This window comes from Idiotropiscis lumnitzeri, chromosome 9, assembly GCF_059441095.1.
Source record: "Idiotropiscis lumnitzeri isolate Australia: NSW breed Sydney's pygmy pipehorse chromosome 9, RoL_Ilum_1.0, whole genome shotgun sequence".
Taxonomy (NCBI): Eukaryota; Metazoa; Chordata; class Actinopteri; order Syngnathiformes; family Syngnathidae; genus Idiotropiscis; species Idiotropiscis lumnitzeri.
In genome coordinates, this window is record NC_142399.1 from 331,343 (window position 1) to 349,525 (window position 18,183).

General features: G+C 48.7%; 1 protein-coding gene across 1 annotated transcript; it reads left to right on the top strand.

Moving 5' to 3' along the window:
* Positions 1–427: 427 nt before the first annotated feature.
* Positions 428–14,690, top strand: hectd2 (HECT domain containing 2). The gene is made up of 22 exons (XM_088305162.1): positions 428–849; positions 2,288–2,411; positions 3,300–3,438; positions 3,522–3,624; positions 3,696–3,785; positions 3,879–3,943; positions 4,216–4,261; positions 4,354–4,463; positions 4,634–4,782; positions 5,411–5,534; positions 5,967–6,063; positions 6,153–6,260; positions 6,448–6,580; positions 6,813–6,901; positions 7,386–7,450; positions 7,542–7,635; positions 8,084–8,158; positions 9,690–9,777; positions 10,836–10,942; positions 12,271–12,386; positions 12,888–13,031; positions 13,324–14,690. The coding sequence occupies exons 1-22, from the start codon at positions 808–810 to the stop codon at positions 13,442–13,444; spliced, it is 2,229 nt and encodes a 742-aa protein (XP_088161288.1). The 5' UTR covers positions 428–807; the 3' UTR covers positions 13,445–14,690.
* Positions 14,691–18,183: the final 3,493 nt, after the last annotated feature.

Here is an 18,183-nt window from a genome sequence, read left to right on the forward strand (position 1 = left end):
CGTATGATTGTTTTTATTATACGTATTCAATCAATTAATTGAGGAATTGTTTAGCATCTTTATTTTACGGATGTTTTTTACTTTATTGTTTTCAATAAATACACAAATCAAATGTTGACAATGATATAATTCTTGATGAAATAGATGTCCAGTATAATGATTTCTTTTCCTAATATTTTATTGTATTATTTGCACTTAATATCTCGAGCAAATATTTAAAGAATGAAATAATGTTAAATATTCATCGTTTCTATTCTCATTTCCATAGTAAATTAATTTATTTCTGAAGGTCTGAAGAGTGTTTTTCTTTTTTCCCATTTTGCATTTTGAATGCATTCGGTGACGGGTTTCCGCGTGAACGTTTGTGGGGCCCCTTAAAAGGCAGGTTGGGTCCGCATGGGGCCCCCGGACCTTGCTTTGCCCCCACACCTCCTAACTTGTGCCCTCCTCCAAGCCCAACTTTAGGCTCCTCCCCCTCTCCCAACATGGCGGCGGCCCGCCACGGGCGTCTTCGGGCCACTTTACGCACTGATGGCGTGTGACCGCCGAAGACTCGTTCGTGTGTCTTGTTGTCGATTTCTTTGATTTTTTTACTTGTTTTTGTTTGTGTGCGAACATGAAGACGGTCCCGGATTGCTTGTGCGCGCGCACGTGTCGGCGCGTGCGCGGCGGCTGCGATGACGACCACTGCGCAACAATGAGCACTTGGGCCACTTTGGGACCTCTTTGGAAGACTTTTGGCCGACAGCAGCAGCAGCAGCAGCAGCAGCGCGACAATTGACCAACCAAGGAAGGAAGCAAGGAAGGATGGATGAACACGAGCGCGACAAGCTGCCGCCCATCTTCAGCGTAAGAAAAGAAAAAGACACGAGAAGCACACTCACGCTCACAGCACGAGCACGAGCACGAGCACGAGCAGCGCTGCTGACACGAACTCCACGCTTTATCTTCCAAACAAACACACAAACCATTGTGGCAGCACAACATCCATTTGCAACTTGCGTGCTTCTCAACTAGCGAATGACAATATTTTGCTCTTTGGTTTGTTTGATTTCTGCCGCTGGCAAATTGGGGCAACTTTTTGTTTTGTCTTCAAGTCGCACTGCGATTCTTGCCAACAACTTGTCAATTATGTAACGATTGCGATCACGTCCTCGTTTATCGTACATTTGTACAAAATCTCCGACGTAAGCTGTCTTCCATGAAAGCGGACTGATTGTTTTTGTGTTTTTATTTTTTTTTAACGTGAGCAAAACTGTTGCCATCCGTATGTCATCTTTTTTTATCATCTTTGAAGCACGACTAAATATTAGCGTTGCACTGATAAGCTGAGAGGAGTTGAGACGTCTACTGCCCCCTTGTGGCCCCCTTGTGGATGCAGTGTGACTAAAGCAAGTGTGTCTTTTTGTGCGTCTAGATGTGTTTTCGTGCGTTAGCTTTTTTGGCATCTCCGTGTTTTTTTTTTTGTGCAACTTTTTCTGGCTCTATTTGACTTGTTTTGTATCTTTACTGTGTAACTTTTTGCGTCAGTGTTTTTGTGCATCGCGTGTGTGTGTGTGTTTATCTTTTTGTTTTCTCTTTTTTTGTTGAACTCTTTGCTGTGTTTTTGTGTCTTGTTTTTGTCTGTTTTGCCAAACTTTGTGTGTGTTTTTGTGTCTGGTGTGTGTCTTTGCGTTGCAATCGCCTGTGTCTTGTTTTGTGTGTTTTGGTGAAGCATTTGTGTGCAACTTGAACTGGAAGTGTGGCTTGGCGCACGTTTGCGGTCCAATTGATGAAGCTCGCCGTTGTCGTCGTCGTTTTGAAATTGATTGACGAGGCATCGGATGCGTGATTGATTGACGGCAGCCGCTTCTTGCGAACGTTGTTGTTGTTGTGAGCCAACGCGGCCGGCGACATCTTTGGAAAAGGCAAAAAAGCCGCTCGCATAAGCGACGTGACTTGCATAACTTTTGCCGTGATGTCATCATCATGATGTCACGTCATATGCTCTGGCCTGACTCGACGTCCACGTTGACGCGGTCGCGCTCGCTCGAATCGCAAAACCTTTTTGGAAAGGAATGCAAACGCATTTATCACAAATCGCAACACCCCAAAAATGTTGTTTCTCATTATGGTATCCATTTAAAGGGGCGTGGCTTGCAAGTGACATCATCCTCACCTTTACCCTCCAACACATCCTGTCCGCTCTCCATTTTGTTTTGGGGTGTCTCGCTCACCAAACTCTCCTTGCCCGCATGCCTTTGATGATGTCATGAGTGACGATGACGATGATGTCATGTTGCGGCAGGGCCCGTGCCGCAAGTCGAAGCCTCCGCTGCCGTCTCTGGGGAGCCTCATCAACACACTCAACCACAGAAGGATTCGGGTCAGGGACCCCAACATGGCCGCCGCGCCGCTTGCATTCAAACAAGGTCAGTCTTTTATTTATTGATTTTTTCTTTTTTTCTTCTTCTTCCACTCAAGTCTCGTCCAGGTAGGAAAATGCAAAGTGTGTGCGTGTGTTTAATGTATGCTTGAGTGTGTGCGTGTCCCAAAAGTCCTCCATTTTCTTTTGCCTGCTGCTGAAGCTTCAAAACGATTGTTGTCATCATATGTCGCCGTGACGACGATCGCCACGGCCACAGAGGCTGCAAGAATCGAGCGAGCTTGCAAACCGCCAGAGGAGAAAAAACCGCAACCATCCAAGATGGATGCTGACGTAACGTGGGGGGAGATGCCGTGCCGTGAGGCGGCGGCGGTGCCGTTGTCTATTTGATGAAGGGTTGTCATGGCGACACCCTTTGTCGCTGTCGGGTGACATCAGCACACGTACAACGGCCTCATCGGGCCCTCAAAAACCACACAAAAAAAAAAAAATCCCTCTGCCGCCTCACAGGAAGTGTTTCATTTTTTTTTTAATGACATTTTTGCAAATCTCGCCAAGCGTCCTCACAGGAAGTTCTTTTTGCTTCTGCAATCTCCAAACAGGAAGTCCGTCGTGGACGACACGACGTTTGGGCGTATGTGTCCTCAAGTTGTGCGTTGGCCGTTTGTCTTCTCCGCTCCAGCGCCCACAAAGCACCTGTGGCGTTACCTTAGCAACGCGCCAACAAAAGGGGCTAATTATAAACCAGATGGTGTGTGTATGTGCGCGCACACGCATGCACGCGCGCGTGTGTGTCTTTGAAGCAATGAAGTAAAATGTTGGCTACTGATGCTGAGCATGCAGAATTTCATCTGCCAAAAATGTTTGATGGGGAGGCAAGAAGTGTGATGCTCGTGCGTTTACTGAGTGTGTGTGCGTGTGCGTTCTGCTTCAGTGTGTGAACTTCCTCCGATCGGCGGCCTGTCCCGCATGAAGCAGCGGGCGTCCATCGACACGCTTCCCCCGGAGGTCAAAGCGCCGTTCCCGTGTGACCCCGTCATCCCGATGCGCAGCAAGACCACCAAAGACTTCCTGTGAGACACACACACACACACACACACACACACACACACGTCACGCTATGATGCGCTTCATTGCGTGTGCGTGTTGTGGTCAGCGAGGAGGCGGAGCGTGCCGCACTATCGGGCGACTGGCGTGAAGTTGGAGATTTCTATTTGACGACTTTTGACTCCTTCATTGAACTCAACGCCGCCTTCAAGGTAAGACACGCCCCCTTGACATTGGCCACAGGCACTTCCTGTTTGCTCCTAAGCTCCGCCCTCTTTCCCAGCGGGAGCCCAACGGCTCCTTCGACACCATCGAAGACTCTGGAGTCAACGCCAAGTTCATCAACGCCGTCTACGACTCGCTGCTCCAAACCGTTAGTCGTGACGCGCGCACGTCACTTCCTGTCACATGATCGCATGTCCTTGTCTGCGTGTGCGTGAGATGCATCACGTGTTTGCGTGTGCAGCCGGCGGACATCCAGAAGTCGGTGCTGAAGGGAATCATCAACAGCCTTCTGCGGGAGTGGAAAGGGTGAGAAGACCTCGCTGACGTCGTCTTGTCGGCGTTTCACGCAAACGGCAACACCAGACTGCACACGCAACACGCGACACGCAAGTGCACCGAACACAACAGCTTCTTGGTTTCTTTTTGTTTGCTTTGCCAACAAGCGCTCGACGTCGGCGTCTTTTACACGACAGCGCGGCACACGTCACATGCCGACGTCACCCCCTAGTGGTCTGGCATGCACATTACACTTGAACAAGCGTCAACGTTTCATTCTCATCGTGCGTGTGCGTGTTCAGGCCTCGGACCAAAGACGACCTGCGTGCGTACTTCATCCTTGTTCAGGTGAGCCGACGTTTGGTAAGGGGGTGGGGCTTAAGTCATTTAGTCCGTCAACATCTTGGATGGCTCGCCTTCACTCGCTCGCACGTTTGCAGAACCCGCAGTATTCCAGCACCGGCACGTACGTGATCTACGCTCACCTGCTGAGGCAAATGGCCGCCCTGTCGGAGGCCGATCATCACTTCCTGGTGCACTGGCTGAAAAAGTAAGCGCTCGCCATGTCGAACGTGATGATGACGAAGACGCCGCCGATCGTGACCGTGACGTCGATGACGACCCACAATGACGATGACGGCGGCGGCCACGCGACCGCCGCGACGCTCACTCGAGACGACGATGTCGAAGGTGTGACGACGGTGCGCTCGCTCGTCTCAGGTTGTCCGTGCGGCGCTTCCGTCAGCTGGTGGAGCGCCTCCTGCAGTTCATCTCCACTCGGCTTTTCCCCGCCGAGCCCGACGACCTTCCTCCGGCCTCCAAGTGTTCCTGGTGGATCCCGTCGGCCGCCAAAGTGCTCGCCCTCCTCAGTGAGTGCGCCGGCGTGGTCTTTGCCTTTATTTTCATCAAGGATTGTTTCCATATTTTGTGGAACTTGCTTCTCTTCATTTTCTGCCATCCTCCGACAAATCATTTTGCGTTTTGCCCAAATAAGACGATTGCAAAAATCGTGTTTTGCCGATTTTCTGCCCGACCGATTTCTATTTTGGCAGCTTCACTTTAAAACGACGTCCCGTTTTGACGAGAGCAAAAGCAATCAAAATAAACGGCCGTCGAACTTTTGCAACATTTCAATAGAACGAAATATTAGACATTGTAAAACGAGTGCTAGTTTGCTCAATTGTCATCCAAATTGATTTTCACACAGAAACAAAAAAATGGACTCCCTCTGAAGCTCAAATTGTGAATTTTGTTGAATTGCACGGCAACTCAATATGTGACATATTGTCTCATTATTCTGTTATCGTTCATACGATGAACGAGTGATCCCAGTTTGGAATCGGATCCCAAAAAATTGATCTGGATTCCAAAATGCAGCAAGCGGTGTCATCGTTCCGCTTTGACGGAGGATGACAAAAAAAAACGTTTTCGAGTCGAAGCGTCGTTTGGATGTGGGTGTCCCTTTTCACCTCGCGGCGTTCTCATTGTGGCGTTCAGACGCGGCCAACAGCGTGTCGTCGCCGCCCATCATGCCTTTCACCGACTTCTACAACATCACGCTGGAGCACATCGACTTCATGGACGAGTACCGAACCTGGCAGAGCTACGGAAACTCCGGCAGGTCGGTCCCGCCGTCGCCGTCCTTGCAAAAAAAAGAACGTTTTCACATTTGAGAAACTGAAATGGACAAAGTATTTGCTCCTCTTTTGTTCGTTTGGAAGCAAATGCGTTTTTTTTTTTGGGCTCCATTTTGGTGCTCAGTGTTTTCGCACGCAAGCTTGACGAGATCGACGCAAAGAGCAGACGGAAGTTTGTTTCCATTTTCTCTGAATTAGCCGCTTTTGCAAATCTTTTCTGCTGTCTCTCTTTCTCTCCCTTGTAAAGGACGTGATGTGATGAGTCAGGGCGCCACCTACAGGGACATGTCGGTCATGACAGTCAGCGCATTCCAATTCCATAATAAAGTTGCAAAGTCGTCGGCGTCAGAATTGCGCTCGCTTTCTCTTTTATTGATTTCTTTCCTTTTTGATGTTGCGATGCGCTTTTCCTTCAGGTTCTCCTTCTGCCAGTTTCCCTTCATCCTGTCCACGGCGGTGAAGAAGGCCATCATCCAGAAGGACTCGGAACAGCAGATGATCAGACGGGCCAGGGTGAGCGTGCGTCCTCCTCGTCTCGGCTTATCCTGGTTTTGCTCTCGTTGGGATGTTTGCTGAGTCTTTTTTTTTTTTTTGTACAACAGCAAAGTCTGGTGAGCAAAGTGTCTCGACGACAACGCGTGGACATGAACCTCCTGTTCCTCAACATCAAAGTGCGACGGGCGCAACTCCTCGCCGACTCGCTGGATGAGGTCAGTGCAGTTTTTTTTTCATTTATTTCTTAATTTTTTTTTGCACCTCGAGTGCCGCGCCCCCAAAAAATGCCCGCTTGAGCAAGCTCGTGTTTGATTTCACTTTTGAAAGAAGGAAAGAGTTTCGCCGTGCTGCCCGTGACATCACAGCGCGTGTGTGCGTGCGCGCGTGCGTGCGTGTGTTCAGTTGAGCCGGAAGCGCTGCGACCTGAAGAAGAAACTGCGCGTGACGTTCATCGGGGAGGCGGGACTCGACATGGGCGGCCTGACCAAAGAGTGGTTCCTGCTTCTGCTTCGACGGATCTTCCACGATGACTACGGTCGGTGTGACGAGCCGCACCCGCGACTTCTTTTCTTTCTTTTTTTTTCCGGTTCTTTTCACTTTACGTGGTCATTTTCTTTTCCGTGTTCTTCCCTTGAACGCATTTTCCCTCCATTCTGTCATTCTTCTTTCCATACGCTTTGTGACTTTTTCTGTTCTTTCCATGTTTTTTATTTTTCCGCTGCTTTCTGTCCTAATGATGCGTGTGTGTGTGCGTGTGCGTGTATCAGGCATGTTCATGTACATGAAGGAGTCTCGCTGTCATTGGTTCAGCAGCTGGAAGTGTGACAACTACTCTGAGTTTCAACTCATCGGGACGGTATCCTTCACGCACGAGCTTCTTTCCCATGTGCAGCGTCGTCTCCTCTAACACACGCGCATGCGTAACCAGACCAAAAGGTGTGTGTGTGCGCATCTGGTAGCTGTCAGAGCTTACATAACTTAACGTCTGACTTTGCCTTGCCAACTTGCACAGTGAGCGTGTGTGCGTCAGTGTTTATTCTTGTCATCAAAGCGCGCGCGCGTGTGTGTGTGTGTGTGTGTGTCAGGATGGCAGCATTGTGTGAAAAGTGTTTTTCTTGAGCCCAGAACTCATTGACGTTGGTCAGTGCCGTCGAGTCATCATGGCGACGGCAGCGATGGCGTTACCGTGGCGATACATAAATGATGGGGGGGGGGGGGGGGTTGGCTTCTTATATGTGTAAGCTGTTAAATATTACGTATACATCCATATATATACACAATACATGGACAATAATATGTTGGTGCTGTCAGTCAGCGTGTTGTCCTTAACATGCACCCAGCTGATGGGCTTGGCCGTTTATAACAGCATCGCCCTGGACATCCACTTCCCACTCTTCTGTTACAGGTCAGTGTGTGTGTGAACAGCGTGAAACATTTTTGCACGTCTAATTGAAATAACAAATGTGAAGTTGTCAGCTGGCGCTGTCTCGTAACAGGAAACTGCTGACCCCACCCACTGTACCATGTGACCAGAATGCCCCTGTCGGCATGGCGACCGCCACCTTGGACGACCTGCAGCAGATCATGCCGGTTTGTCGTTCTTCTGTCACATTCATGTCACTTTTGGGCTGCTTCTGCTGAACAATTTGCGTTTTAACAAAGATTGAGTATGCATGACACGCGAGTGTCTTTTTTGCTCTCGTGGCCAAAAAGTATCGCCGTTGGGGAAACGTGTTCGGTTTAGCTGCACTTCTGGTTGCTGCCTGCAGAGGGAGACAAATTCAAACTTTTCACTCGTTGGTGTCACTTTCATCTGCGTGTCTTTCTGTTCAGCTGAGCAAGAGTCAAAGAACGAGAACACAACCCTTCCAAAAGATCTCTCTCTCTCTCTCACACACACATTATGTGACGTAATTTATTTGGACTATTTCAAGAAAGCTAACATGGTGCTCTTGTTGCACACTTCTTACACAACTTCTGGCGTACTTGACACACAAACCTGCCTGCTCTGTGCGTGTGCGTGTGCGTGCGTGGACAGGAGCTGGCTCACGGTTTGGAGGAGTTGCTGAAATGCGATGGAAACGTGGAGGAAGACTTGTGCCTCACTTTTCAGGTTGTCAGCGCACACATGCAAAATTCAATTGATGCAGTTCACTTGTTGATTTAGTCAAAGTCAAGTTTCTCACGACAAAATAAAATCCCTTTGCTAGATGGCATAAAATCTCACCTTGGAGCAATACCAGGGCTGCAACTCACAATTATTTAATAATAAATGAGTTTTTTTTTTTCTTTTTTTAAACATTAAGGATTTTTTTTTTTAACTTAGCTCATTCATCAAGTTTTTCCAAATTGAGCGTGCCGAAAGTGCGCCAACATAAATCGATAAGAATTGACTCGTATCCGTCACAACTTTGTCCAAAATGTTGCTGATTCTTTCCCAAATGAAAGGCAGAATAATGACGACGATGACGATGCTAAGAATATTTACATCCGAGAGGCTGAAAATTTGTTTCATTTGAAGTTGAACAAGGTTTGATCGGCTCCTCAATTTGTTGTAAATAACGCAATAAACGTATATGCGCAATTAATTCATGACTTTGAAAACATTCAAACGATTCCAAACGATGTTTGGTGCAAACGTGTCCGTGAAATGTACACGCGGAACGCGAGCGAACGCGTTCACGTTCGTCTTCCTGCTCAAGTGAAAGCAGCAGCTGACTTCTAAAAGTAAGTCGCACCAGAGTGGAGGCAAACATTATGTAAAGGCCTGAGGGGGGAGGGGCATGCGTGCGTGCGTGCGTGCGTGGAATGTGGCTAGCGGCGAGCAGGAAGTCACTCCAGGCTGCTTCCAGTCAGGCCTCGTTTGACTTCACCGACATGATCTGACTTCAAAGCTCTAAAATCATTTTTTACAATCGGAAAGCCGTTATTTATTTATGTATTTGGGGGAGGGGCGAGACTGTGGCCCCTTTTAGCTGCAGACGGAACTTAAGATCATCGATGACAGCGCGATCAATGCCGCTTCATCTGCGATCAGCCCCGAAGGAAATCATCTTCAATTTCTTGTCACGTGCGATGACAAAGTTGAATCCAACCAAATTGCCGTTGTCGTTTTAGTCGTCATTTTCTGGCGCTTGTCATAATTCTTGTTCTATTAACGACTATTTCCGACCACAAATGTCTCAGCAATTGCTCATTATGCTAAAAATACACAACAAAAACATGCTCTTCATCTTATTAGCAAATATGCTAGCAAACATGCTAACAAATGTCCTTGAGTGCTTGAATTTCGATATCAATTCTTGTGATTTAAAGATAAAGATAAAACTGTCCTTTAATAGTGGCACAAATTTTGCAGGACGTGGTCAGAAGGAAGCATGCTCGCAAACCTGCTAACAGACTTGCGCGCAGGTCGTGTTCTCATCTTTGTTTTGTTCTATTATTGCTTGGAGCACGAATGTTTGAACACGAGTTAGCCATGCTCATTTGCCAAGACAAAAGTGCGAATGAAAAAGCTCATTTGCACGCTAAAGAAGAAGAAGAAAATATTGGCCGTGCTAGCAAACATGCTAATTATCTGCCGAATGAATATGCTCGTAACATTTGAAGAAAAAGGTTCAATCCGTTAATCAACATGATGGCAGGTGTCGCAGGAGGAAATGGGCGCGGTCAAGTCCTACAACCTGAAGCCGGGAGGAGACAAGATTGCCGTCACCGAACACAACCGCAAAGGTAATCTGCCGCTCTTTTCTTTTTCTTTCGATCGACTCGTCTTTGTCCTTCCGTCTATGCCGACGACGTCTCGCGGCCGGTGGAACAATTCAACGAGCGTCCGAAAAGGCTCCGCCCCCTCTGAGGGGCCATTCGGTTCTCGGCACCCTCCTGTAGCGTCCGCTCCACAAATCCGACCGGCTCCGAGATGTAGCTGAGGACGAGGCCATTTCCTGCTTTGAGACGAACTGGCGTATCTGAAAGCGAAGTGAGGCCGAGATTGGAGCGGAGCGATCCGTCTCGCGGGCTTCCACTCAGAAGACGAGCCGCAACTGGAGCTGCTTGAGGGAGGGCCGGCTGACTCCAAAGTCAAGTCCGTGACCACAAAGTCGCCTTGATGGAGCCAAGGCACGGCTTCCCGTTTCGCCTGCTGCCGAAGACGAAAGAAGCTGCGTGGAACATTTTGTTGACTGTTGGCTTTAGATAAGATGCCAGGGGTCAAAGGTCACCAGGGTTGAAAGTCAGAGGGCCACTGCGACCGAACGCCACAACTTCTGGTTTTCTTTTTGTTGAAATTTAAGAAATTTTGATTTTTTTCTGAAGTTGTCTTAAGAAGAAAGCGTCTTTTTTGCTCAGCGGGACATCGATCTGACGGAAGGAAATTTCATGTTTTCGTGGGGTGGAAGCTGGCGGCAGCAAATAAAAATCGAAAATAGCAGGGGCCCCGAAACAGAACCCTGAGGAACGCCGAGCGGGGGCTGGGCGCAACGTGGGATTTTGCGAGCGAGCCTTTCTCACCGTCGCCAAACACGAAAAGCTGGACTTTGCCTCTTTTACACGCACACGCAACTTATTGTATTGCAGCTTCCTCTTGGCCGTGTCTTGACGCCGTTTTTCAACACGATCGACCTCGCTTTTTTTTTTTTTTTGAGGCGTCGCGAGGTCGGCCGGTGTTGCGTGTGTTGTCGTTTGCCGCTTTGTGCGCGTTGTTGACGTTGCACGCCGTTTGTCATTGTGTTTGCCATGTTTCGGCGTGCGGCGAGGCGCTCAATGTGTCGTGGTTGTCGTTCCCTCGCCAGAGTACGTGCAGCTCTACGTGGACTTCCTGCTGAATAAATCCATCTCCAAGCAGTTTGCCGCCTTCTACCACGGCTTCCACAGCGTGTGCGCCTCCGACGCCCTCATGGTGAGTTGGGCGACATTCACGCACTTTTCTACACCTTCCACGTACGTCACCGTGTGCACGTTTGCCGGACGCATCTAAAAAGTTAGTTGAGTTGACGAGATGAAGATTCCATCTCTTGGTGTCGCGCGATCTATTCGGCTCGATGGCGAGCTGTCGGTCGGCGGCAAATAAAAATCGAGCGTTAACGGTCGTGCTTTGAGGGACGCATTTTTATGCATAACAAGAAAGCGGACCCTCGGTGTTGGTCGGAGGGACGAACGTGAGCGCGACGACATCTTGGGACGTTGACAAAAATGCTTCTTGATAACTTTATAAAGCCTGACGTCAAAGATGGCCACTTGAGGCGATTTTGTCACGCCCGCGACTTTGCGTCATCGCCACTCCGTCCTCATCCAGAAAAATTATCGTTTTCATCCTTGCGTCTGCGTTTCGACGGAACGCCTCGGCACGAAAAAAAAAAAAGCCTCCGTCCGTGACGAGAGGCTAACAGCCCACGTTTCCGAATTCTTCAACATTATTTCAAGGTCATCCACTGGACAGTTTCCTTTTCGCGTCCACTTAGTGTCATTTCCAAACGAGAAAACACACCCGATTATCGGCCAAAATAAAAGGGAACGATGAACCGCGGGTCTCCATGTTATTAAATGAGCTATGAAGACGATTCTAAAGACCGAGAGACGCTTTTTAACGCAGCTTTATGAAGTGATCGTTCTCAGACTCTCGTTGTCAGATGAGGCAAATTCACAGATGAGTTGTATTCATCGAACTTTAGGAAACGGAACTTGAGATGCTTCTCTTGCCTCTCAATTGCTTCTTCACACAGCCGCATGTTTGACTTTGGTGTTTTTGCTGGCTCGCTTTGCTCTCTTTCTCACTTTGCTGTGTCTCGCACGCTCTCCGTTCAACTCTCAGTTCAAACATTGCGACGTTTCTTTTCGCAATTCTATACTTGACCCGGTTCGGTTCGGGCCCAAAAGCGCTTCCGTCCTCGCGTCTCGTCCACGACACGAGCGTCCGACCGGGACGCTTCCGAATGTTCGTCTCTGACGTTGGTGTTTTGCTCGGCGGCCTTTGAACTTCCATGAAGTCGGCGCAACAAGAAGGTCAAAGTTGACGGCGCTCGCGTGCGGTTGCGATCACGTCGCCTGAGCGTGTGTTGCAAGTCGACTTCCGCGAGTTGCTTTATTGGCGACGGCGACGTGTTGCTGATGACTTTTTTTTTTTGTAATGATTGATTCGATGCGCCACAAACCGGCAACGTTTTCGCGCCCACCTCCAAATGAAGGAAATGAGGCGCCGTTGATGCGCTTCTTCTGTTCTTGCCGCAGTTGCTTCGGCCCGAGGAAGTGGAGATGTTGGTGTGCGGCAGTCCTCGGCTGGACATGAGTGCTCTGCAGAAAGCCGCGCACTACGAAGGATACAGCAAGAGCGACGCCACCATCAGGTGACCGAGGGACGCGCGTGCAAAGCTTCGTCGTCATGCCGACAAAATAATTTGAAAAAACAAAAACAATTCCTTGTTGACAAGTTCCAAAAAAAGTGACAGACAAATGCAGTAAACGTCACATGCTAAGCTAACAAAGCTAAAATGGCAACGCTCGCTTGCTCTTCCTTTAGCCTAACATCCAAAATTCAATTTTGTGTGTGTGAAGAAGAGAATCCGAACAGCCCTTCAAACGTTGCGTCCGCATCAACAAAGTGAACCAAAACGAAGCTCCTTTGCGAGCTCACATCAACCGTGCCGCTTCTTCTTCTTCTTTGTTCGTTTTCCGGCGCTCCCAAACGCTCGCCAAACATGCGCGCACGCAAATTCGAAGCGAGTCGTTTAAAAGTGAAAACCAGCCGCTTCGGAGCGTTCATGCAACGTGCGTGGCAACTTTGTTTCGGATTCAAAAATTGCCCATGAAATGTGTGTGTGTGTGTGTGTGTGTGTGCGCGCACGCAGGAGTTTCTGGGACGTGGTGCTGTCGTTCCCCGTGGATCTTCAAAAGAAACTTCTGCACTTTGCAACAGGAAGCGACCGCATCCCCGTCGGCGGAATGGCTGAGCTCCACTTCAAAATCTCCAAGATCGACGCGCCCACCGACTGGTACGAGCACGCCGACCGCCGTCCTCGTACGGTGCAAAATACAAACGTGATTTGCAACAAAAGCGATTCAAAGCGGGAATCAAAATTTGTGCACGAGGCGACGTTGGCGGCTCGGAAGGTGAACAAACCTTGAGAGACAAATTGAATTCAATTCAAATCATCTTTCCCAATTGTGATGAATAAAAATGGAAAGTTCATCTTTCATGCAAAAAACCAAAACCCGAGCAACGTTTTTGTAAGCGGTCCACAAAGCGGCGGCCGTCTAAGCGTGTTCATGTTTGTGTGTCCTCAGGCTTCCCGTGTCGCACACGTGTTTCAATCAGATCTGCTTGCCGCCGTATCGCAGCAGGAAGGAGCTCAAACACAAGCTCACCATCGCCATCTCCAACGCGGAGGGCTTCGGCCTTGAGTGACCCCCCCCCTTCGCCACCACGCCTCCTGTCGGGCGCTCACGACTTTAGCGCCCCTTAGCGCTCTTTTTGTTTTGCTACTCTTATTTAAACAGACACTTTGAAATTCTGCTTATATTGAACAAGCGCCTGAACAAGTTAGCGCTGCTAGCGTATCGCAGTACCGCCGTGTTCCTCATTGAGTCAGAAGAAGTCCATCGAGCTAAGCTACATGCTAAGAAAGTTAGCTTGTATTGTGCCAAATGTCACCCGGCTGACTTTTTCTTTCTCCTTTTTTTTTCAATGTTTGACATTGCGGCGTGTTCGGACGCCGCCGCAGCAGAGAGTTTTTTTTTGTTGTTTTTTTTTGTTGGGCAGCTGTTGGAGAGACAGCTGCAGCCATGACGCGTGTTAGCTTTAGCATTAGCTTTGCACAGAGCAGGAAGTGTCACTGAAGCCCAAGAAAGCGTCTGATGACGCCAACGTGGCAACTAGAAGATGAATACAAAAAGCTTGACTCCAACCCGGCCGGCTCGATTCTGGCAGAAGAACGTGACCGCCGCGAGTTTCTGTAAACCGGCGGCCAGGAACGACTATCTGATGACGACTAGAACGGTGAAAACTAGAATCTGACGACTCCAACTCGATAACGAGACGCTGAAGATGAGATGACCGAACGTGAGCGCCATGTTTGACATTGCGGCGCGTTGAAAAAGAAACGCAGCATCCGAACCGTTTGATTGGCCGCTGCAACGCGGACGTGTGTTAGCTTTAGCATTAGCTTAGCAGCAGGCGGACGCGCAAAATAAAGCGGGAAGCGAGCGGTTTGCGATTCCGCAAAGCTTTCCCTCAAATTGTGGACGCCCTGCTGGCCTGGTTTCCATGGCAACGTGCACAAGTGGCGCTGGTGGCCAGGAGCCAAGGTGGTTTATGGGGGTCACAACGCCCCCCGCCCCCTTCTCCAGTGGCCCCCCGAATGACCGGCTTCTTTGTCTCTGACACTCCAGGGAAGTGTCGAGCACGAGAACGCGACGACTAGAAAACCCGATGACCGTGACTTGACGACCGGCGACCGGATCTTGACAAGCCGACGACGAGACGCCGCTGCCTCGAATCCGGTGGCGAGAACTTGTCAAGTTCTGAAGCGTCTGACTGAAAGTTGCTGTTAGCAAGCGGACATGGTGGCCTTGAGCCTAGCGTGCGTTCACTTCCTGTTTGCGCTTTTTGTCAATGTCAACGTTTAACATTAAAAGTTTTGCTTGAAACTTTGTCTCGTCCACAGCGTTGTCGTCCTCGTTGTCATCTCGTGTGCGGAATGAAACATGAATTTGAGTCTCGAAGCCCGCGAGCTAGTCGGCGAGCGCAAAGCAAAATCTCGCTCGACGGGACAAACGCAAGAATGGAAGCGTGTCGGCGAGGAGACTCGGGATGGAAGTGACTATTTCAAACTATTGAAGAGATTTAAAAAATGTTTTGTCATAACGAGACGCCGCCGAGTCGTCTTGTCGTTTCCGCAGCAAGGAATGATGCGTGTGGCGTGGCGTCGCGTGGCGTCACCTCCCTCAAAGGTACGAGCGCGTTCCTCAAGTTGAGGGCGACCGTTGCTGCGTTGCCCATAAACACAAGAAAACAAATGAAAGCTGAAGACGGTCAAAAGCAAAAGATCGGGAAAACGAAAAACGAGTCAAAACGACTTTTCGCTTGCTCATCTCAAAGCGACAATTTGGCAACACCAAATTTTGTGGACGCGTTTCGGTGGGATTTGGACTGACGTAAGAACGTATTTGAGGACGTAGGCAGCTGTGTTGCCTTTTCAAGCTCAAAATGTGCCAAATTGGCCCGCTTGCTATTTTTTGGGGGGGGACGAGCCAGTCGGTGAGCGTGCTCGTCATTTTCCAAACGACGGCGGCTTGAAAGTGGGCCTGTTCCCGACGGCGAGCGTTTGGATTTTTTGCGGCCTCCTGCTGAGATTGGCGCGTTCTGCCCGAATACGTTTCGCGTTAGGAAGCAAAATCAGTTTGAATTGCGTTTGTGGAGGAAAGCGCTCGATTGCGGCCCGCATTTCAAAAGCGTCACGAACGTTTCCATGTGGTCTTCGCTGGATGAACTCGTTGGTGTTTCGCTGCGTGAGGATGAACGTGCTTGAATATGTTCGTATGTGGCAAAAGTAGTCATTGAGTAACGAAAAGGACTTGCACTGACACGCTTATCTTGTTTGATTGTATGAGCTGCGCGAAAGCTGCACAACGAGGACAAAACATCATTTTGGGGGGTACAAAACTAAAAATGGAATGAATTGTATCTTCATAAAAAAGATGCTCATGTCGAAATTTGATGATGGTTTCCTTGTATAAACAAAGTGCATTGGCGTCGACTGGCGATCCACTTGGAGGTGTTGTAAGATCTTCACAAACAATTTCAATAGAACGCCAAATTTTGGGGCGTATTGGAAAATGAGGTGAACAATTTTATATGGAATATAATCATCTTTTTTTTTTTACAATGATGTCAATTTTGCAATTGAGTATTAAAATTAGAAATCCCTTTATTGTCATTGTACTCAAGAGTGCAACGAGATTAGAGAGCTCCCCTCACCAGTGCAATACACTTTCAATTCATTGCGCAGCCCCACCCTGCTCCCCAACGCGCGTGCGCACGTGCACACGAAACGTGCACGCTGCTTGGCCAACAACTTTCAGCGGACCTTTTTCATTCATTGATCTGTTTTCTGTTGGGATTTGGGGTCCAGGGGGCGGGGCCAAGGTGGCGAAGTGCTTATTGGCCGGCTACATCGACATTGTTTTGCTTAGCCTACATTACGAGGCCCGCCCAAGCCCCCCCCCCCCTCCCGATCCCAGGTACTCCATTCAAAGTCCTGGTCTTGTTTGTTCTCGTCTTGTTTGGAAACAAACTTGCCCTACTCAATCACGTTCCAAAACAGCCGCGTTAGCCCTGCCCCTTGTCATTCGGCCCCATCTTCCTCTGCAAAAGCTCCTCCTCTTGACCTCACTTGAGCTGCCAACTCTTTGTTTGTCTGTTTTGTTTAAAAAAAAACGACCTGTTGCATCACTTCCTTGTGTGCGCTCCCAAATAAAATACAATGAAAAGAGCAAGGTCCCCAAAACAGAACCCTGTGGAACACCGTCATGCAGCGCGGCGGAGCGGAACGTAGGCGAACACAAAAAAATCCTGCCCGCCAAATCGGATCCAAACCACTTCAGAGCGCGACCACGAATGCCCAACCGGAAAAGGACACAATCTGGATATCGTGAAAAAAAACTCGTAACAGTAACTCGGTTCGAAGCAACCTCCATGACATCGCGTTGAGCCGAGAAAGATTTGAAGTGTGTGTGATTGTGAGGTCAGATTCAAAAAGGCCATTTCGATTAAATGCAGCCATGAGTTTGAAAAAAGAAGAAACACGTTTGAAAGCAATCGCTGAAAATGCGAGCTGACAACGGCGTTGTCGCCATTTGTGGATTTCGAGCATCAAAATGATTTTCAACGTTGCACTTTTTGTTGCAATTTTGCGTCTTGGCTCGAGTTGTTTGTGGCAACATCGTCTTGGTGATGGGATGAAAGTTAGACGTCCATTTTTCCAGGCTGTAAAAGCGAGATCTGATTGACAGGTGAGCCCGGCGAGCTTTTCTGTACATTCAGCGGCGCCGAGAGAGACTTTTGATTTTTACCAAAATGACAAGTTTTAGAAGGAGAGAGCTGGATTTTGAGAATCAGCTTCATTGTTCATTTATATTGTTGGGAAAGTTCCATTTGGCCAGCAGTCGGGACAGATGACGTTGCCATGGCAATATAGAAAGGGGAAAAAAAAAGAGAGAAGGTCCAAATGTGACGTTGTGTTCATGTACGGAAGCAGCTGCAGTCAATCAAAATGCATTTTAATGGCATAAACGTTGGACGCGAGCTTGCGAAAGTAGGTCAGCGCTCGTGCTCGTGCTCGCCCTTCGACCCGCAGACGAGACAAGAAGGCTTTGCTGCTCATAAATGTTTGCGCAAGCGCTTTGAGTCAAAAGTGCAAAGTCACGCCGAAAAGAAGAAAAAAAAGAAAAAAGAAGCAGGATTGGATGCCAGCGCGCCGCCGCCGCCGCCCAAATGCGAGTGGCAGACATCTTGCGCCAACGTGCACGAGCGTGCCCGTCATGGAGCCAGATGGGAAATATTTCGATGCAATATTGGGTTGCGTGAGGCTTCGTGATCCTTTCATGACCAACACTCGACAAACTTTTGCTTTTCATGCTCGTCATCGAACATCTTCCTCCTCCTCTTCTTCTTTTTCACCGCACGTCGCGTGCGAGCACGCGTGAAAGGTTTCATTGCCGTCACTTGCTCTCTTGGCACCGCTGTTGTGCCAGAGTGGGCGGGGCTTTACCCCTCGCCAAGTGGGCGGGCCGGCTCAATTCAAAACCACCCACTTCCTGATTGCTTCGGCAATGCAATTTTTGTTCGCTTTTTATTGCATTCGAATATCATTTTAGTCAACGGACATTCTCATAATAATCCAAATTCCGATACGTTTTGCGAATTTTGGATGTTCACCCTGGACTGGTCGCCAGCACATCTGCAAACGTTTATTTCTAATCTTCCTAATAATTGGAATAACTGCAGTAAAGACAATAATCACTCACAATCAATGTTATCAATAACGCTGTTTTTTTTTTCCGAGCACTTGAGCTTTTTCAAAAATGTTCAGTTTGGCTTGAAAGTTTGACTGCGAAAGACTTGCGCAATCCACATTTCAAATGCGT

What these genes read in the sequence shown, in the direction of transcription:
- hectd2 (XM_088305162.1), top strand. Translation starts at nt 808, where the DNA reads ATGGATGAACACGAGCGCGACAAGCTGCCGCCCATCTTCAGC. An exon ending in GATCTTCCACGATGACTACG is followed by an intron (nt 6,581 to 6,812) that starts GTCGGTGTGACG and finishes TGCGTGTATCAG; the next exon opens with GCATGTTCATGTACATGAAG. An exon ending in AAGAGCGACGCCACCATCAG is followed by an intron (nt 12,387 to 12,887) that starts GTGACCGAGGGA and finishes GCGCGCACGCAG; the next exon opens with GAGTTTCTGGGACGTGGTGC.